Source organism: Benincasa hispida, chromosome 12 (assembly GCF_027475165.1).
Source record: "Benincasa hispida cultivar pf3 chromosome 12, pf3_genome.v1.1, whole genome shotgun sequence".
NCBI classification, from domain to species: domain Eukaryota; kingdom Viridiplantae; phylum Streptophyta; class Magnoliopsida; order Cucurbitales; family Cucurbitaceae; genus Benincasa; species Benincasa hispida.
Window position 1 is genome coordinate 59,605,669 of NC_143489.1, and position 22,799 is coordinate 59,628,467.

A 22,799-nucleotide genomic window follows, 5' to 3' on the forward strand; every position below is an offset into this window, starting at 1 on the left:
ATCTCTCGGGTACATGCGATGCATGTTGGCAAACAGAGCTTATCTCTAAGTCTCTATCTCTTGCTTATGCAGATCTAATCTTGCTCTCTCGAGTCTAGATTCTAACCTAGCTCTCTCAAGTCTTAGGTTCTTTCTTTAGACTCTCTTTTGAGTAGCTCTAAAGGGTGATGGGTGCAACATAAGATAAGATGGTCACATGCAATGAAGATCTTAGGTCATGTTAGCTAAGTACTTCTCAACCCATTCGACAATTTTAGCTACTCATGCGTGTTTTAAAGGGAGTGAACAAATATAGAAATGCAAGTTCCATTCTATATATATATAATCGAAGTACAGAATGACAATGCAAAATAAAAATAAAGAGTCTGGTAGAAATTTCTTGCTTTCCAAGGATTTTACATTGTTTTTCTCTACTCTGCTCAAAAGATATTCTTGCTCTCGCAAGAATCAACACTCTCTCTATTTTTCCACACTCCTTGGCACTCTCTCAAGCTGACCAGGATGATCTTTCGGTGTCTTTTCCCTTCTCTCGCTTTCGCCTTCTAAGTATATGAATAGTAAGAACAAGGCTAACTATCGTCTATATGGTGAACTCTAAAACTGGGCTAACTCCTTAAACGAAGGTGGCCTTCGGTATTTATAGAGCTTCAGGGTGAAGAAATTTTTCTCTCGAATGATTGCACTTATTGGATGTCATTACTTCTCTGTCTGATGCACCGAATATTTGTCACTGAAAAGTTGAGTGTACTTGCTAGAGTATGTCGTTAACGGTTTGTCAACTTAATTCGGAATCGACCATCATCAGCGTTCTGTCCCATCGTGATTTATTAAGCTTTCACCCAGATGTGCCTACCTTGATGCGTCGGCTCTATGCGGCCACCTTCTTGAGCAGATTTTCACAAACACAAACGATCGTATAGCCGTGCGGTCGCAATCTCTTATGCGCTCCGCTAATTTTTCTTTGATCGCAATTTCGCCTTACATCAACGCATTTTCCTACATAAAATATATAAGTTAGGTGTTTTAATGTGATAAACGCATGCGATCGCAATATTGCAAACTTAATGCTTTTGGACGCAATATTATATATTTTTACCGTCACAATCATGCATTGTTTTATATCTTTGCGCTGTAATAACGTGCACTTCTACCCGTTATCATTTAGCAACGATCATGTACCTTTTACTATGTGATGGAGCATGAGGTACGCGATCGTGCAACGTGCAATGTATAATGCAAACCTTAAATAATCGTCTAAACGACTACGATGTGGTGAAGCACAATCGTCTAAACTATTGAGTGAGTGCCAATCATTTAGTGTCAATCGTTGAGTGAGCGCCAATTAATGATCGTCTAAACGACTACAATGCGGTGAAGTACAATCGTCTAAATGACCGTTATCATTTAGCGTGATCGTGTAGTCAGTGACTATGTGACGAGGCATGCTAACTACACGATCGTTTAGTGCGCTCGTCTTTTATTAAACGATGAGCATCAAATGCTCCCACTCGATCGTTTACCTTCAGTGTCCACGCGATCGGGCAACCAACGCTACGCGATAGAGCAAACATTTTACCCCCATCATTTAGCATTAGCTAAACGATCGTTTAGTAAATACTACACGATCACGTAGAAAAATCTACACGATCCTTTAGCCAAATCCCAACGATCATTTACCTTAGGCTACACAATATGACCAACCTTTGGTCTTCTTCCTCGCTGAGAATTGTATCTCCATGCTTCGAAACTTCATCACGAACAACTCAACAAACTTAAACACTTTGAATTATAGACTCGTTTGCTTGTTAATTATTCCCACAAATATAGAGGCCCTTACAAATTAACACTCTATAACTTTAAAGAAAGCTTTAAATAGAGGAAAATAACTTGTAAACATTCATCAACACCATCCACAAACACATTTAACACTTAAACGCAAATGCAGAAAACCCACCACGACTGTAAAAGAAGTTCAAAACAGAAGTAAAATTTGGAATATCAGAACAACCTTGGTCTGATACCAATTGAATGAAATCAGACATGAGGATTTCCATGAGCAGCAGAATAATCGTTCCAAATTCCATTCGACATTGAACACTAACCATTACAGTCAAGAAATGGAAACTTACAAGTCATGCACAATACGAAATTACAGCATGCTTTACAATGAAATCAAGGGATAAAGTATACATAACTTTGAAGACTCATTCTTCAAACTCCCTCGATCACGAATGCTCATTCAATCTCCAAGACAGCAACACACGAATGCTTGAACACAACGACCGCAACATAGCACGATCAACATCAAACACGAACTCAACGATCTCCAAGATCACGAACCCAACGAACGACCTCTAAAACCTTGAACTCAGTCGAGTTGAGTGAGGACACCGCCACAATGGCTGCCTTGGTATTCTCGGTGTGAGAATCCAGAAGCATGGGCTCTGTGTGGACTTGGTTAGAGGAAGAGACCGGAGGAACAACGATCGTGTAGACGATTGAGCAAGTGGGAGATGAGAGGTGTCAACATATAGACAAATGCTCAATCGTGTAGAAGAAGGTAACCTATCGTATAGACAATACCTTGCGATCATTTAGCTACGACTAGCTGAGTGTAACCTATCGTATAGACAATACCTTGCAATCATTTAACTACGACTAGCTGAGTGAACTATCGTATACTAATACTGTACGATGTTTAGTCTCTATGAGCTATCGTTTAGTGAAACAATTTCACTTGATAGCAATTTCTGTGAGTTTTTTTTTTCCGAGAATAGTAACTCATCTAAATTTAGGAAAATAATTTTCCTTTTATCTCACGATTAACATGAAACCACCAATAACCTCCCACTCAATTGGTTATTAGAGAAAAAGATATAATTATCTAATAATTAATTATTATAAATATAAATGATAACTAACTTATCATACTATATTTATAACCTATAGTTTTAATATTTCATCTCATTAAACATATAAACCATATCTCTTTTTCTATTCCATGGTACTTAATGTAAATCTCATTTACAATAATCCTCCACTAGATGTATCTCATACATCATACCGATCATATCATATATAATCGAATTACCTCTTGTCAATTTGAACATTTCAAATCAACACCAAGAACTGATCCTCAACTGAATCCATTGAGTTACCAAGGGGACCTTATGGACCTGTAGCTCGAAGCTCCAACGATAAGTAAATAACTGACTAAAATCTTTAGTCACGAGATCCATCATCCGTTAACTGCCAAGTACTCCACTAAAGACCGACAACTGAACTCTCCTTATCACAGATATATTATGTGTCCATCTTAACCAATCAGCAGTGCGACAAAACCCTTCACAGATCGCTCGTAAGTACAGCTCGGCCAATAACCGTTATACCCCTATAGTTACATCTAACTTCTTAAGTACCACTAATCCCTCTAATGAACATAAGTCATAATCCTACTATGACTGAGTCCTCTCTTCCAAAAAGAAGCTGTGGCCACTATGTTCAAGACCAACCCTTAAGGGAGCAATCTATCTACTTACACCTGCTTCGGAGAAGGAGTGAATTCCATCTTGTGTAACTGAGTTCCTAGCTCCTAAATCAGAAAAATCCCCAAAAAGGTAGGTATGTTGAGTTGGCAATCTGACCACTTTCATCCCTACTAATCAAAGGACCGCTCTCAAAGGCAGAAGTTCCCAAAACACTCAGAATTAAGGTCATGTCACCTATGGTCGTTTAGGTGAGATGTAAGTCTCAAGTATCAACTGCGTTATATAAAGAGACTAGTCATCTCGTGGTCCGGTCTTATACAAACTTTTTGTATAGGACACCCTCGCTTGCATGTCTCCACATGAATGGTCAGGATCTACCATCTGCAGTAGTTCACAACACTTGTAAACCTCTACAAAACAAACCGTATCCGTAGTGCCACCAGGATCAGGTATCCCTCCTTAATCTTTATACTACAGACCTTTTTAGGTTATCACTTAAGGCATGATCCACTTGTATATTTCATATACATACTTAAGTTTACATACAATAACCATGGAGTTTTGTTTATTGGATATGAGTAAATGCAAAATAAAATAACTCCTATTTTATTCATAACAATGTGTACAGTTTACAAACTACGAGACTCTGGGAGAATTAGGACACCAATCCCAACATGTTCTTCAGTCAACTTTTACAGGAAAAGTTTTGAAAAGATTTTATGTGGACAAAGCACATCCATTGAACATTTCAATGGAAGTTCATTCACTAGATGTGAAGAAAGATATATTTCAACCTCGAGATGGTAATAAAGAACTTCTTGGTCCTGAAGTATCATATCTTGGTGCAATTGGTGCACTTATGTATCTTGCTAATAATACAAGACCAGATATTGCATTTTTCAGTAAATTTATTAGCAAGATATAGTTCTTCTCCAACTAAAAGATATTGAAACTGAATTAAGCATATACTTAGTTATCTCCGAGAAATGATTGATATGAGTTTGTTTTATTCAAATAAATCAAATTTTGATATACTTGGTTATGCAGATTCTGGATATTTATTTGATCCACACAAAACTAGATCTCAAACATGTTATCTGTTTACATGTGAAAGAACTGTTATATCATGGCGATCGGTGAAATAGACCATAACAACTACTTCCTCAAATCATACTGAAATTCTTGCAATTCACAAGGCTAGTCGAGAATGTGAATAGCTAAGATCAATGACTCGACACATTCATGAAACATGTGGTTTGTCTTCTAGTAAAAATCTTCCAACAATATTATATGCAGACAACACAACATACATATTATAAATCAAATGGGGATATATTAAAGGAGACAAAACATATTTCACCAGAGCTTTTCTACACCCATGATCTTGAAGAAAATGGTGACATTACTGTACAACAAATTTGTTTGAAAAATAACCTATTTACAAAAATATTAACTATCGCAATCTTTGAAAAATTGATGCATAACATTGGAATGTGGCAACTCAGAGATCTTGAGTGATGTTTTCATGAGGGGGAGCAAATATATTCTTTTAAAAGTATAAATTACATGAAATATGTACTCTTTTTCCTTCACTACGATTTATTTTCCCATGAGGTTTTTTCCTAATAAGGTTTTAATGAGGCATACTTCATATATATATAATGGGCATCTAAGGGAGAGTATTATAAATATTTAAAATAATAATAATAATAGATGTCCATTAGTGTCATATTTAGTGTCCAGTATCAAGTGTTATTTTTTCATTATCACATGGGTTGGCCATGTATCATTCAACCACCTATGCATAGTGTCCAAGTATCATAAATAGTTATTTGTGGATTTTGTAGATATACATACATTGGTTGAAATCCCATGAATTTTGGAAAAAGTGGAGATTTTTGGAGGAATTTTCTATTTTCTACAATTTTTCTTATTTATTTCAAATTTATTTATTTAGTTATTTTATTTTATTTATTTATATATATTATATTTTTTTGATATCCATGTTCTCGTTGTGCCTCATTTTTCTTCTCAAATTCACAATAATTCCATAATTTTGGCTGATGATGTAAGCAAGAGGGCAAAATTGTTAAGTTTCAAAAAGTGGAACAAAAACCATTATTGGCAACACAAATTCTTTATGTTTCAACATGAGAGGTTTGTACCAAACAAACTCGAGAATACTTTTTTTCCTCTTTGAATATTGGTGGATTTTACTTATCTAGCTATTTAGTTTTTAAGTACAAAAACTAGGTCAAGGGAGATTTGAACTTTCACCCTTAAAAGAAAGAATTACATGTTAAAATTGTCCTTATAGCATAAATTCTCTAGAATTTCATACATAAATTGGGATCTAGAAGGGTGTGGCAATGACACAAAACAAAAATTTGAATACACTGTACTAAGTCACCACCACATTATTTTAAGTTTCAATTTTTGTCTAAATTTATACAAGATTTTTACTCCAAGTAGTTCCATTGTGCTTATGAAAGGTCAACAGATAATCTTGAAAGTTATTAAAGAATAATTTTATTTTTTTATTTTTGAAACAAATGACAAAGTTTAGGAGTATTTTGTATGATTTAACTAATATATTAAATATTTGTAAATGAAAATTAAATTTTAAATTAAAAAATGAGGATAATGTATGACAAAGAAAAAGAAAACCTAAATCAACTAGGGTAAACCTTAATGATTAGTTCACAACTTTGTTTTTTAGTTCTAAAGTTAGATGGTTGATTAATTTAAAATGATTTTATGTTTGAAATAGACAAATTAGGATAGTGTCACACTAGTTTTTAGAGTATGTTTTTCACTTTTGATGTGTTTGGTAAAAATCCAAAGAATGATATTTATTGGAAATTGACTTAACTTAAGGAATAAGATATGGTTTGTTGGGTTTATTAATTATCAATTTACAAAATCATTAAACATTTTTACCATTTTACAAATCCACATGATCCATAACCATTGATAAACTGTAAAAACTTGTCTGCTAATTGCCAAAAGAAGTAGCCGACAGGGTTACCTCTGCAACTCTTGTTCCCTTTTAGATTTCAATATTCACCTTTTTCAACCATCATTTTTTAGTTATACTAAACAAAACTTTCATTTTCAAATACGTTTTTTTAATTAGTGAGTGGGATTAAACTACCAATCTTTAAGACGATAATTAATGTATTATCAATTGAACTATGTTTAGATTGTCAAATTGAGCGTAATTCGATTGTTAGAGGACACTAACTCTTATATTTTCTACTTTTAAAAAAATTTGAAAATACTAATCGATTCGATATTATTTTTGTTTCCTTTTTAATTCATTAATATCTTTTGTTCTCTCTTTAAAAATTAAGTTATAAAAAATAATAATTAGACATTGTCTTTTAACGACTTTGCAAGAGTTTTCTGTTGGACATATTGAATCTTTGAAAATCATAGTTTCGATTGAAGATGGTAAGATATTTGAATGATTGTTGTGCATACTACATCATCTTATACAAGAGAGTTTGTCAAAAGAGATCATCATTAAAAGGTATAGGGATTGCGACGTAAAATGCAAGTGATTTCTTTTAATTTATGCATATAAGAAAATATGTATTGTGTATATTTAGAATTTTTTTTAAAAAAATAATGTTATTTTAATATTTATTGATAAAAATAGGGTTGGTTTGAAACGGATCTTTTATTCTAATATTGTAGATTTGAAAAGTTATTAGGAAAATATAGTTGTTTTAAAACTAATTAGAGAAATATGGTTGTTTTGTCTGTTTGAGGCTAGAAGTCGAGGGTTGAGAATTCGACGAAGATGGATATCAAAGGTTGAGAACTCGATGAACTTGGTGAAAGGAGACTTGTCGAAGGTTGAACATTCGACTTATGTAGGTCGAAAGTTCAACCCTTGACAAGCTCCATGTCTCGTCCCATCGCTGCCACCCTCTACCGCTGCCGCTGCCGTGCCTACCTCCCCCAACCACCAACCTTTAATTTTGCAACCCGTGGGTCGAGTGTAGGTGTTTTTAAACCTCATAATTTTCAGTCCCTTGTTCACTGCCTTCGAAATCATCTGCTTCTTCCTCTACTAAATCCCTCCCCTCCCATTTGCTTTCCGTTTCTATTTCTCTTCTTCTTAATATCCCTCTCCTCCCATTTTTTAACTCACTGCTTTCCATTTCCATTTCTCTTCTTCTATTTTGTTTGATACAAATTGTTCTCACACAACCTTTGACCACAAACTATACTGGTACGTTATTCTACTAAATTTTTATTTTTTAAGAATAATTATAAATTTTATTTTTGTTTTTATATTATTATTTTTTTATAGATTCTATTTTTTTAAAATTTTTTTTTGTAATTGTTGCCAGATAACATATAACAAGAAAAAAGGGTGAACGTTGTCACTTTGAAGGAAAAAAGAGAACTACCGCCGAATCTGTGAGTTGAACTTATGATATTTGAAAAGTTTAGTTTATTCTTATGATATTTGATTTCTTTAGTATTAACTTTGATGTTTATAGTGTTAAAATGTTTAGTTTAATGTTATGTTTAAAAAGTTGATATTTATAGTTTAATACAAAATTATTGTGATAGTTAATAAGTTTAGTATAGTTTAAAAAGTTTAGTATAGTTTGAAAAGTTTAGTTTATTCATATGATATTTGATTTCTTTAGTATTAAATTTGATGTTTATAGTGTTAAAATATTTAGTTTATTGTTATGTTTAAAAAGTTGATATTTATAGTTTAATACAAAATTATTGTGATAGTTAACAAGTTTAGTATAGTTTTAAAGTTTAGTATAGTTTGAAATGTTTAGTTTATTCTTATGATATTTGATTTCTTTAGTATTAACTTTGATATTTATAGTGCTAAAATGTTTAGTTTATTGTTATGTTTAAAAAGTTGATGTTTATAGTTTAAAAAGTTGATGTTTAGTATTTTTAGTTTAATACAAAATTATTGTAATTTTTTAAAATATATTTCTTATGATATTTGATTTTTCTAGTATTAACTTTGAAAATGTAGTTTAAAATAGTTTGAAAAAGTTTAATTTAATTTAATTTTTTATTTGAATTAAATTTAAAAAAAATAGTTTTAAAAAGTTTATCTCATTGTAATTTGAAAAGTTTAATTTGTTGTTATGTTTAAAAATAGTTGTAAAAAGTTTAATTTGTTGTTAGGTTTAAAAATAGTTATAAAAAGTTTAATTTATTATTATGTTTAAAAATAGTTATAAATAGTTTAATTTATTGTTATGTTTAAAAAGTTGATGTTCATCAAACTTAAAAAGTTTATGTTTATAAATTAAAAAATTTAATATTTTTAGTTTAATACAAAATTATTGTGATTTTTTAATATACTTCTTATAAAAAGTATAATACAAAATTATTGTGATTTTTTTAAAAGTTTAATATTTTTTAATTTACTTCTTGTAAAAAGTATAATATAAAAATTTGATGTTTGTCTTTTTTTTTTTTTAGAAAATGGGATTTTTGTTGTTTACAAATGGTAATATGATTGATGGTATTGATGGAGTTGACTATGACCAACCACCAAGTGGGAGTTTCAGCATAAATGTGAACAGTAGAATTGTATTTGAACAATTCATTGAAATGGTTGGGATCTCACTTAGTGTAGATATGGGAACAAATCAGATAGAAATAATATATAGACATCCTAACCTAGAACCATCAGGATCAATAAGGTTTATGTCATTCCCTACTTCGAATGCACAAGCTATGAACTTGATGTTCTCAATGGCAATGCCACTGCCGAATTTAGTGCATTTGTATGTAAATGTAAATAGGATAGATGTGGATATAAACTTGAATACATCATTTAGCCAGTTTGAAGATCCAACTCAATGTATTGATCCTGATCAGGAGTCAGTTGTATCGCCATGTGATAATGAAGATATGACGGTTAACAACCTGTACAGAGACTTCAGAACTGAAATGGATGATGAATTTGAAGAGTTGGATTTCGATGGTCGTGAACATGAGATGCTTTCAGATACATTCAACGATTTGGATATGAATGTACTGGATAGCATTCGAGAACATGACCCAATTGTAGCCCATGTGGACATTGACAATACTCAATTGTATAAAGGGATGATTTGTCAAGACAAGAAAATGCTACAACACACGGTCAAATGTTTTGCAATAAAATGTCACGTACCATATGAGATTGTTGAATTGACACCGACGATTTGGACAATTTGGTGTAAGAAGTTGGAGGAAGGTTGCAAGTGGAGACTTCGTGCAATAAAGAAAAAATCGCATGGCATGTTTGAGATCACTAAGTACGATGAGCAGCATACATGTTTTTATTCAGAACTAAGTCAAAGTCATGTGCAATTGGATTCATCAATGATTGCACTAGAGTTCTGTGATGCCGTAAGAGAAAAACCATCTATCAGTATGGCACAACTGCAGACCGACATCAAATCAAAGTTTGGATATCATGTTCCTTACCATAGGGTATGGGAGGGCAAAAGAAAAGCAGTGGCTAAAGTGTTCGGTGATTGGGATGAGTTTTACAAATTGTTACCCAGGTGGTTGTATATGGTTAAGCAAACAAATCCCAGAACACGTGTAGAGTGGAGAGTGAAAGAAACGCTTACTGAAGGCCATGTTATCCTAACTTCTTTATTTTGGGTATTTGGTCCTTGTATAGAAGCTTTTAATAAATGTCGGCCGATAATTTAGATAGATGGTGCACACTTGTATGGAAAATATAGATGAAAATTGTTGATTGCTATATCAGTTGACTCAAATGACCATCTTCTTACACTTGCATTTGCCGTTGCTGATGAAGAGTCCGCAGACTCATGGGGATGGTTCCTGAAATACCTGAGAGAAATTGTAACGAGGTGTGTTTAATTTCAAATCGACATGCTGGTATAATCGCAGCAGTGAACAATCCAGCAAATGGTTAGACGGGACCGAAATGTCACCATCGTTTTTGCTTACGACATATCATCAGCAACTTTAATAAAAAAACTATAAATTTAATTCATTGAAAGATTATGTTTATCGTGCCAGGTGTCAGTTTCAAATTCGAAAGTTCAATAAAGCAATTGAAGATATCAAAGAAATAAATTGGAGCTGTTTGAGTTTTTTTGACAACATTAATTTAGAGCAATGGACTCAAGCACATGATGGAGGATTCAGATATGGGTGGATGACGACAAATCTATCAGTGCATAAATGAAGTCCTCAAAGGAGCTCGAATGTTGCCTTTAAATGCTCTTGCTCAGATAACATTCTTAAATGCGTGAATTATTTCGAGAAAAGAAGGAAAGAAATAAGGGATGCATTGGAGCGTTAAGATAAATACACCCGATAATATTATTATTATTTTTTATATATATGTTATTAACAATTTATTTCAAACATATTTTATAATACTAAGTGGAGTAAAAATCCAGGTATGCACATGAGAAAATAAATAAATGGGCTGCAAGATCTAGTAAACATGAAGTACAATCATACGATCGGTATGAATGTGTGTTTCATGTGAAGACAGGACGTCATAGTCTCAATGCCAAAGGTGGAAACGTTCAAATATTGAGGCTAAATAGGCCCGAGCAGTACTGTTCATGTAACAAGTGGCAAGCATTCGGCATTCCATACTCGTATTTTATGGCCGTTTGCTCACATTTTAACATGAACTATGAAGATTTTATTGAGGACTACTATAAATTGTTAACTTATGCTGAATGTTACTCTCCTCAATTTCAACCTGTACCGCATGAAGATTATTGGATCACACACCTTAATATGCCCGTCTTAATCCTGATCCATCGTTGTTGAGAAAACCGGGTAAATCGAAAAGTTCACGTTATCACAATGAGATGGATTGGACAGAACAAATAACTTGACAACGATGTGGATTTTGTAATCAGTTAGGCCATAATCGAAGGAAGTGTCAGATGGACTCCAAATAGTTAGGGATTGAAAAATAAATTGAGAAATAAATTATATATTATTCTTTTATAATAATTTATTGTATATTTAATTTTTTTATTGTAATCTATAAAGTTATACATTATTCTTTTAATTGAGAAGTAAATACTTCGTTTATCATGTATATTTAATTAAATGTAGATACTTTTATTGTATATTAAATTTTTTTTATTATAATTTATAAAGTTGTACATTATTCTTTTAATTAAGTTGTACATTATTCTTTTAATTAAGTTGTACATTATTCTTCTAATTGAGAAATAATTTTTTTTTAATTGAGAAATAAATATTTTTTTTCTTTCAGATCATGGCTTTAAACCCAGGACTTGTTGATTTTGTACGACCAGTCCATTCATCGATCATCTGTTGTATGACGAGATCGTACTACTGGAGAAATATCTTGAAGGTGTCGAGAGGTAGTTCTTCAGTGCACTATCCTACTCTACCCTCGAATACTACCACTACTGCGTACATCTAGATTCTATGGGATTGCCAGATTGGGATTTATTCAGTTGGACTGGCATCTGAGTCGAGAGATGGAGGCCGAGATGCATACATTTCATGTCTGTTGGAGAGTGCACTATCACTTTACAAGACATAAAAGTGTTGTTGGGGTTACCTGTTGACGGTGAGCCGGTCACCAGAGTGATGTACGATGACTGGTCACAAGTTTGTCAACTGTACCTCGATGCGACTCCACCTGCTGACAAGATTAAAGGATCGATGTTAAGTTTGATATGGTTAGGAACAAAATTCCATGAGCTAACAGATGATGCAGACGAGGAAACCGTCATAAGATATGCGCGAGCATATATATTACAAATGATGGGTGGAAGTCTGTTTTCCGATAAATCAAGTCATTTTGTTCACTTGATGTTCCTGCCACTATTAGCTAACCTCTATGATGCGGGCCAGTATTCGTGGGGTGGAGCATGTTTGGAATAGTTAAATAAACAACTATGCAAAGCAACAAGACCTGAGGTTCGAAAGATAGCTGGATCTCTCATACTTTTGCAACTATGGGCTTGGAAGCGATTTCCAACAATGGCTCCACAACTACAACATGTTAATGACGCTCAGTTAGCTGAACGAGTCTATGGTTCTCGGTATGTTGTTTTAATTCAATTTAATTTTTATATCACTGATCTAGTTAATTTAGATTATAAATTATCAATTTAAAAATTTAGGTGGAGAGACAAATTTTGTGTGACTAGGACAGCCACGAATGTAGTCAGCAGTATAGATACATGTTTGATCTGCTTCAACCTGATCAGATACATTACACTTAACCTAATTGATTATTTTATACACATTTTTTATTGTATTTGTCTTTAATGTTCTCTAATATAATATTTTGTGTTTCAGGTTATTTGGGAGCCGTACAAAATTATTATGCATACTTTGCCTAATTTTTGTACGTATGGTCAAAACATATGACGGACGATGAGTCCTCTCATATGTTTTCACATTGGTGAGTGACATCTTCCAGGGTGATGAGACAATTCGGTTTTCAGCAGGATGTCCCATCGTCTTGTAATATTGAACCCCTATTGCATGATATTGACTTAAGGACTGGAGATTAGTTCGAAAAAGTTGCACATTTGGTAGTGCGATGGCACTATCATGCAAGGTTTATTGCAATGGAGTTTCTCTTGAACAGTTTGACAGGGATGTCATTCAAGAATATATTCCTTGGTATAATAATATTACAAGACACTACGTCACTCGTCCGGGAGCAGCTATGGGTCATATGGTAAATGAATGAATATTATCTAATTATTTTTTAATTTAAATTTATTTTAAATATTATCTAATTGTTTTATAATTCACAGAGATCGAACAACAGTAGACTTCGTGAGGTTGCGAATGATCCGAACCAGGTTCTTGCTATATGTAGTGACAACCAAAGCTATATGGAGGAAATACATTATATGTACGATATACCTATTGTTCCTCCACCAGCTCCTAGACGTAGAGGACCTGTTCGGGAAGAGGATGAGTTTAATGAGGTTGCCCATAATATGGAAGAGTTGCCCCCTATGATGTAGACGCAGAGTCAAACTGATTATGTTAGTCCGATGATGATGATGCCAGCATTTGGTTCATGACATTATGACTCAGAGGCTAGTCCTTCGTCTTCATACGTGCATGGACATGGTCGGGGTCGTGGAGAGCATAATGAATATTTATATTATGAAGCGTATGCAGAGGTGCTAGAACAACATCAAGAAAAACCCGAGTAACTTCAAGTTCGAAGTCGACGACGACAACTAGCTCGAAATCGACGACGTCTGCCTTGTGGGACACATTGATTTTTGTAATTATTTTTATATAAATGAGATATTTTAATTTACACTTTTTTATTTTTATGAGATATTATTTTTTTTAATTTATTCTTTTTAGAGTTTAAATAAAATAATAAAATAATAAAATATTTTTAGAAATTTTTTTATAAAATGAAAAATTAAAAAAAACAAAAAAAGAAAGAAGAAGGTCGAATGTTTATATAATTAAAAAAAAAACCTAAAGGTGGTCGAATTTTGAACCCTCGACCTATTAAAAAAAAACAATATTTTTCTAAATAGTTTGAAAAGTACCATATTTTTCTAAATAGTTTTTAAAACTACAATATATTTTTAATTTTCCCGGTCCACGAGTTTTGAATCAACACATAAATCGTGTACCCTGTCCACAATTTAAGGCTAGCCACGAATTAAGGCTAAATTTTTTTCCCCCACATTTTCTCCCTTCGTTTTCTTATATTTTTTTTTTTGTAGCTTTTTGCATTTTCAGAGAATATTTTACTATGAAATTCAAAAAATTTCTAGCAACAAGGTTAAATCTATTTTTTTTTCACATTTTCCCGGTGTAAAATAAAAATTAAATTGAATTTTTAAATTTTTAGCCACGAATTAATTCTAAATCTATTTTTTCTTCACATTTTCCCCCAACTTCTGTTTTTTTTTTTAATGTTTTTTTTTTCCATTTTCGGACGTGAAATTCAAATTCTGAAAGGCCTACCCTAAAATAAAAATTGAATCAAATTTCTAGCCACTAATTAAGACTAAATCTATTTTTTTTTCACATTTTCCCCCAACTTCAGTCATCTTTTTTATTTTGTAGTGTTTTTTTTTTTTTTTTTTTTTTGCATTTTCGGAGAATCTTTTAGTATGAAATTCAAATTCTTAAAGGCCTACGGTAAAATAAAAATTGAATCAAATTAAGGTTACATCTATTTTTTTTCCACATTTTCTCCCATTTCTGTCTTCTTTTTTTATTTTTTAGTGTTTTTTTTTTTATTTTTGGAGAATTTTTTACTGTAAAATTCAAATTTTTTAAAAGTAAAATAAAAATTGAATCACATTTCTAGCCACGAATGGAGGATCTATTTTTTTAACATAGATTTGTTTTACGGTGAAATTCAAATAGATTTGTTCTCTTTTGTATCCACTAAAATAAAAAACAATAAAAAAATAATAAAAATATGGACTCGTCCACGAGTTTGTTAGCTGACATAAAAATCGTATACCGGTACACGATTTTGCTACCTTATTTTTGTCAATACTTTTTTCCTCCACCTTATTTTTGTAATTTCTTTCTTATATACCCTATATTTGTTATTATTTTAAAAAAATATACTATTCTTGAACTTACCCCATATATTTATGGAGTAGGTTGGAAATTTGAGTCACTTTAAAAAAAATATTGTGTGCTTATTTACATTCATACTTCGCATCTCTTTTATGGTATGCTCATGTAATTACAATAATTAAATAAATTGAATAATTAGATCTTTCCCCCACACCACTAAAATATTGTCCTTTGATATAGTTGCATCGATATATGTGGATCTTTTTCTCCTTTAGTTAACATTGGATATTATTCATACGATAACTATAATTAAAAAAAAAAGGGGTTAAATTGAAAGAAAGACCTGATAAAAAAATCAAAAGTTTCAATAATACTTTTGAACTAAAAAAAAATTTAGAAATACTCTTACAATTAGTTTTGGATAAAAACCATTAGTACTTTATTTTAAAAATACATTTAAATTTTTAAAGGTTTTAATAATACCTCTAAACTTTAAAAAAAGTTAAAAAAAATACTATTATCATTAATATATGGATGGAATCGTAAATACCTCGTTTAAAGAATATCTTTGAAATTTCAAACTTTGTCTCAATACTCTAAAACTTAAAAATAAAATTAAAAAAAAGCCCCTCCTTTAAGTAGTATAGCGATCAATTTATTTAAATTTATCTTGGATTGGAAAAGAACCAATTTTATAAAACAAATTTTATATAGTCACATTGTTTTTCATATATACTCTTTTTTTTTCGTATTTGTCCAATACTTACACCAATTTTCTCATCAACCAAATACAAATTAAAACTTTAAGTTAAAATATAAAATCCCACAAAATCTCACAAAATTCTAAAATTAAAATCTCCACACTTCCAAAATGATAAATAGCCAAATACAAAAAGAACATATTTGGCTATTAACACAACACACTAATCTACTAACATACAACTTTGTTTAAGGTTTCATTATTCTCTTTATTCTTGTTGTAGTCTATACACCTTAACTGAAGAGGACATCTTTTTTCCTTTCTTTTTTGAGATACACAAAGGCCAAATAGTATCAAGAAGTGGAGTAAAAGGGTATATTGAAGAAGAGACCGAAGAAAAAAGAGAAAGAATAGAGAAGTGTTAGGTCAAAGATTAAAGAGGGGGAAGGAGAGGAAATGGAAGAGAAGCTGACGGGTATAGATATACAGTAAATACATTTTAAATTTTGTTTGGAAGATAATATTTTTACAATAAGGTATTAATTTTTTCTATTCATATACAATAGGGTATGTTTGAAACTTTTGAAAGACCATTGGTATTCTTGAAACAAAACACTAGGTTAACCTAATGACGATGATATTTTTGAACGATTTGTAAAAGTTTAAAGACCGTTTTGAAATTTTTGAAAGCTCAGAAGTATTTTTGACATAAAATACAATTTTTTTTTAATATAATTTAGCCTAAAAGAGAAATGTAATACTAATTAGAAAATATTATTCAAATCTAGTAGTTACACGTGAATTGAATATTATTTACACCATATATGATTATGATTTATTATTATTTTTTCTCAAAAAAAAAAAAAAAAAAAAAGACCCAATTGAATGCACCTTTGAGAATGTTGAAAGGTTAGATTAAAATAATCCCAACCTCTAGTATCATGAGAGAGAAGAAAGAGTTGAGACAAAACGGAGAAAGGAATCAAAGGATATATAAAGAACTTAACATTCTTCAACCGACAAATCTTTCTTTCACATGCAATCAAATATTTGCGTTATGGGCCCATTAATTGAGACCTCCATTTGAACTAGCAAGCCTTCATGAGTCCACATTTTCCCCTAATCCCTGTTTTTTCTACCCTAAAATCAAACATGATAGGCATGTTAGATCCTAAACTCGTCTATGATAATATATTCTCTTTCGAGCAATAGTTTAAGATAACGACTCTCTCTAAACTCGTACAGTTTTATGATATCATATCGTCTACAAGTTTTAGGTCTAAGCTCATATACGTAATTCATTTGAAAATTTTCATACCAATCGAGATTTTGGTCTTATTTATATACTATAAATCTTCCTTGCTTTAATAAATGTAGTTGAAATAATTTAAACTTTTGTTTACTGTATATGTTTCGAAAGTCTTACCATGTTGGCTAGATAAAGGAGAACTCTATGAAATATAAGTGAAAACAATTATTTCTATTAGTATGAAGTGTTTTGAATGAAATCCAAAGCAAAGTTTCGAGGCGGTCCCGAAGCAGACATTACCAAAAGGGAAAGGGTTTAAAAGGGTCCAAAAATCAGACATTGAGCTCAAAAACCATTGAGAAATGTGATTTGGAAGGAAAAGTGATTTAAGGAATTATGAAGTTAGCTAAATAAAGAAGAGAAGAGGATGGAATTTGAGTGGTTGAGTTCAATTTAGAAATGGTTTAGATTGGAAAGAAGTGAAGAATAAGATAAGATAGGGAGAAATGGGAGAGGAAATGGAGACAAAATCTAAAACAGTGTTTCCAAGAATAAAAACACTTGAATAAGTGAACAACCCATGTGAGTGACAGGATAAAAAATAAAAAATTAACCACTTTCATGGCCATGGGAAGCATTTTCTGCCACATCACATTGTTCCATCTTCTACCAAACACGAGTCTTTGTATTTTAATGTCCTTTGCTTTACTTTGGGATCTATAGCTCCCAACAAAAGCCTGAGTGCATGTACTCCCATAGTCATACCCAATACGGACCCCACAAATTATTTGGAACGAATGTGGTAATATATGAGTCCTAATTTTCATTTTTGATCATCACCCCACGTTGTTTCAGGTATTTAGAGAATTTAAGAGATTTGATTACGTCGATGAAATTATGGTTGAATGGACATTTCTCGAGATAGAAATGGTTGGAATAAGAATGAAAAATCTTGATTTTGTGAATCCAATTTCCCAAATTGGATCAAAAAAGACAACTCTCACATGCTTAATATTTTTTTTTCACTTGTTAACTTAAGCTTCTTGCTTTTAGTTTTACCCCTTTTTCCCATGTGGTCAATTGTACAACCCACAAGGCCACAATACAATTCATTAACTCTGCAACTGCTGTTATAAGGACAATTTGGAGAAGTTAAGATTCATTTAATTACTAAGAAGCCTCTTGTTCAATTTATCTTCCATGGAGTTTTTCCTCTCATTGTTTCTTTCCCCTCAAGCATACACCAAATCCATGTCATCCCATAGTAAAAAAGGAAGTTGAAGAAGGCAAAGAGACAATGAAATTGTAATATAATATAAGGTTGTTTGGCAGAAGGGGGAAAACAGACTATTTTTCTTCTTATTAAGGAGCTGTTCTTCAAGAGAGATCTATAAATGGTTTATTAATTGCTTGTTTCTTTTATGTTTGAGATTACTTGAGAGAGAAAATGGGAAAGACGAGCAAATGGCTGAGGAACTTTCTGACAGGAAAGAAAGACAAAGAGAAGGAAAAATGCCCAAGTAATCAGATTTTTTCGACTACTTCCGAGTATCCGGCCACCCCGATATCAATCCGACACAATCCTAAGGAGAAAAAACGATGGAGTTTCCGAAGACCGTCGGCTGCAGCGGCGGTGTTGGTGTCGTCAAGAGACTCATTCCCATTCCCTCTTGAGATGGTTAGCACATCAATGCCTGTGGCACAGGCTGCAATGGATGTAGATTATGAGGAGAATAAGAAGCAAGACTTGGCCATGGTGGTGGCAAAAGCTGAGGTTGCTGATGCTGCTGTGGCTGCTGCACAGGCTGCAGCTACTGCAATTCGGCTAACTGAAGTTGCCTATGTGAAAGCTACTGAATTTGAGGAGGCTGCTGCCATCAAGATTCAATCAGTCTTCCGGTCTTATTTGGTAAATTTTCCTTATTTTGTTTTGGATATGCAAATTGTGTTACCATTTTACCATTCTCTTTGATGATCATGTTGTAGGCAAGAAAAGCACTCCGGGCATTGAGAGGATTGGTGAAGTTGCAAGCACTGGCTAGGGGTCATCTCGTTAGAAAACAGGCTAAAGCTACTCTCCGGTGTATGCAAGCATTGATCATAGTGCAGGCTCGAGCTCGTGCACAAAGGATCAGGATGATTGAAGTGACAAATAATCTTTCATATCAACGACAACCGTTTCTCGTTGAATCATTTAATGAAGATCATTTTGGTTATGCCAATCATGTAACAATCATTTTCTTCTGCCTAAACTTTCCCTATTTTGGATCTTTTCATTTGAAACCTGCAAAGCTTAACTGTGAAGTTGCTTGAAACATCAGTAAAGTAGGAACTTCAACAGATCAATTTCCAATGTTGTGATTGTAGGTTGCTGAGGAAAATATTAAGATTGTGGAGATGGATCATGGAGAATACAAACGAGGCTCTAAGAACAGGACAAACTATGAACATGTCTTTGCCACACATCATTCACACCATGTCTCACAACCACCATCTGCTCTAACCGACATCGACGCACGAGGTTGCAGCCGCCATTTCGAGGACTATTCCATCAGCACTGTACAAAGCAGCCCTCAAGATTACTTGGCCAAGTCTAAACCTGACCCCACAAAAAGTAGTCCTATTGGTTTTCCCACATCAGAATGTATGCAATCTCTGTCCTTTGAATATCCAATGTTCCCAAGTTACATGGCCAATACAGAATCTTCAAGAGCGAAAGCTCGGTCGCAGAGTGCGCCTAAGGCAAGGCCTGAATCATTCGAGAGGCAGTCAAGCAGAAGGAAGGCATCAACTGAAGCAAAGAACATCTTGAAGGCCGTGCAGATACAGCGATCGTCTTCTCTCCTAGGTTGCGCCGCTCAAGACTTGCAGTATCCATTGTTGATGAAGCTTGACAAATCAACAAGTTCGCTCAATAATAGTGAATGTGGTTCCACAAGTACACTGCTCACAAATACAAACTACAGATCTCTTGTTACATGTGAAGTAAGTTTTCAACTTCCTTTAAATCCAAACTAATGAAAGTTCATGATTATAATCAATTTCTGATGGGGATGTTTTGTTTTATTGTTTTGTTTCCTCTGGTTATAGGGCAATGGAAACAGGTACTAAAGAAATTCTACAGCAACTAAATAGTATAAGTAAATGTTAGGAATCACTTTCTATGATCTTTTGTTAACTTATTTAGTGTTATTGTAAAGAAACTGCAGCAGTCTGAGTTATGTCCTTCACACTTTGTAGTTCAAATTATTTCATGTTTAGATTAATGTTTAAAGAAATGAGGAGCCTGCCATTATCAGTAATCACTCTATTATTGCAATGATTGCCAAGTTTAGAATCCAAGGACAAGGGGAAAAAAAAATATTGGTAAGAACTGTCTGCAATGTGGAAAATAACAATTTTTTTTAGTCTAAAATATTGTGCTTTGAATTCCACTTATGAAGTTGATCTAAAAGACTGCAAAGACTTTCCAAATGCTATTTTGAAAATTTGCTTGCAAAATCACTTTGAACACGTTCATAATTTTGAAAAGAAACATGAACTTCCATTGTTTTCAGAATTGGGTCGTCTACAAAAACAAAGAAAAGAACATTAGGAGAAAACAAATAAAGTCATCATACAAAGCACCTGGTAATAATTTTAGTAAATAGCAACAATCATGTTTGTTTTATTCTAGTTTCCTTTGATGAAGGAAACCTATTCTAGTTGTCACTTGTCAGAAGGTATTTCATACCATACCATTTTTGGCTTTCATTTTGCATTCAATGAATTTAAATAAAGAAACCCTTAATAACAATAAGATTAAATTAGAAAGTTAGCCCCTAACCTTTCATATTTAAGTCGTAACCTTTCATATTTAAGTGAGTAGGTCAGTGAACTTAGTTATCATCTAATAGGTTTCTAAGTTCTGAAAAGGTCAAATACACCCCTTAGTTTTTAATTTTGTGTTTAATAAATGTTGGGAATGTCCTAAAACTCGCCGTTCATAAATGTTGACAACATATTCTATTTATCAATAAAAGTATTATTGAGTTTTTATTGATATTGCATTCTTTTATAAAAATCCAATAAACAAATCCATGGCTATAATATGAATACTTTTAACTTTATGTGGAGATATAAAAGTGGATCAAGTTTTAGTATATAGCCAAAATGATCTATAAGTATATGGATGAGATTGGGTAACTCATCCTGGTGACACTATTGGATGTGGCCCACTTTATATGCTGATACAGATGATGTGATTCCAAAATCATTTATGTGGAGACATGCGAGTGGGGACATCCTAGGCAATGAGCTTGCATAAGACCATACCTCGAAATAGTCACTTTTTCTTTATAACGATCGTTTACTGTTAAAACTGGCTATTTCAAATTCGATGACCTAGGGTAACTCGATTTTAATCCTGATCAGCTAACTATGAACTCCTGTTTATTCGGAATTATCCTTTGATCTACATAGGTGAGAGTAGTCCAACAGCACTGCTCAATAAGCCCCCCACTTTAGGGATAAGACCAAATAGATAGCTGGAGACATAGTTTTGTAAGATGGAATTTATTCCTATTCGACTTAGGGTTAACAGATAGGTTGTTCTCTTAAGTACTGATTCCTGGTCTTCAACAACGGGGTCCCGCCCTTGTCAAAGGAGTAGTGTCCTAAGAAGCCTCAAGAAGTTGAGGAAATGAAAAGAATTCTATATTCATAAGCAGTTGGGAGTCTGATGTACGCTATGTTGTGTACATGTCCTGACATATGCTTTGTAGTTGGAATTGTCAGCAGGTTCCAGTCTAACCCTGGACATAGTCATTGGACTGTTGTTAAGAACATCCTTAAGTGTTTCTGGAGAATGAGGGACTATATACTCGTGTATGGGCCTAAGGATTTGATCCTTACATGATACACTGATTCTTATTTTCAGACTGATGTAGATTTAAGGAATCTACTTTAGGATCAATTTTAACTCTCAACGAAGGAGCTATAGCGTGGAGAAGCATCAAACAGAGTTGTATCACTGACTTCACAATGGAAGCTGAATATGTAGCTGCATGCGAAGCAGCTAAAGAAGCAGTTTGGCTATGCAAGTTCCTGACAAATTTGGAAGTAGTTCCAAATATGTATCTGTCCATCACTCTGTATTGCGACAACAGTGGAATAGTTGCCAATTCAAAGGAACCGAGAAGCCACAAACATGAAAAACACATCGAAAGAAAGTACCATCTCATTAGGGAGATAGTACACTAAGGAGACATGATAGTCACGAAGATAGTCTCAGAAGATAACCTTGTTGATCCATTTATGAAAACCCTCTCTGTTAAAGTGTTCAAAGGCCACCTGGTCGGACTAGGACTACGAACTTCATAATCTAGGGCAAGTGAGAGAATATCGAGGGTATATAGATGCCCTAGTTTATTGTATTTTTCTCTCTATTTTCTCAACATGTAAACATTATATATTGATATATATTTGTATCTCACTGGAGTGTTAGTCCAAGCGAGAGATTGTTGGGAATGACCTAAAACTCGTAGTTCGTAAATCTTGACAACATATTCTATTTACCAATAAAAGTATTATTGAGTTTTTATGGATATTGCATTCTGTTATTAATATCCAGTAAACAAATCCATGACTATAATATGAATACTTTAACTTTATGCGGAGACATCAAAGTGAATCAAGTTTTAGTATATAGCCAAAATGGTCTATAAGTATATGGATGAGATTTGGTACTTCATCCTGGTGACACTATTGGATGCAACCCACTTTGTATATTGATACTAATGATGTGATCCCAAAATCATTCATATGG

General features: G+C 33.0%; 2 protein-coding genes across 2 annotated transcripts; both read left to right on the forward strand.

The window, feature by feature from the left end:
- The first annotated feature begins 9,095 nt into the window (after nucleotides 1-9,095).
- LOC150032103 (uncharacterized) lies at nucleotides 9,096-10,161 on the forward strand. The gene is given in 2 exon segments (XM_090307943.1): nucleotides 9,096-10,109; nucleotides 10,111-10,161. Coding segments are annotated over 2 exon segments (1,065 nt in total).
- A 7,877-nt stretch (nucleotides 10,162-18,038) lies between these two features.
- On the forward strand, nucleotides 18,039-20,295 carry LOC120067833 (protein IQ-DOMAIN 19-like). Its single transcript, XM_039019425.2, has 4 exons — nucleotides 18,039-18,902; nucleotides 18,980-19,219; nucleotides 19,361-19,978; nucleotides 20,084-20,295. Exons 1-4 carry the CDS (start codon nucleotides 18,441-18,443, stop codon nucleotides 20,102-20,104), a joined length of 1,341 nt encoding a protein of 446 aa, XP_038875353.1. The 5' UTR covers nucleotides 18,039-18,440; the 3' UTR covers nucleotides 20,105-20,295.
- Nucleotides 20,296-22,799: the final 2,504 nt, after the last annotated feature.

What these genes read in the sequence shown, in the direction of transcription:
- LOC120067833 (XM_039019425.2), top strand. Translation starts at nt 18,441, where the DNA reads ATGGGAAAGACGAGCAAATGGCTGAGGAACTTTCTGACAGGAAAGAAA. An exon ending in CAGTCTTCCGGTCTTATTTG is followed by an intron (nt 18,903 to 18,979) that starts GTAAATTTTCCT and finishes ATCATGTTGTAG; the next exon opens with GCAAGAAAAGCACTCCGGGC. An exon ending in ATTTTGGTTATGCCAATCAT is followed by an intron (nt 19,220 to 19,360) that starts GTAACAATCATT and finishes TTGTGATTGTAG; the next exon opens with GTTGCTGAGGAAAATATTAA.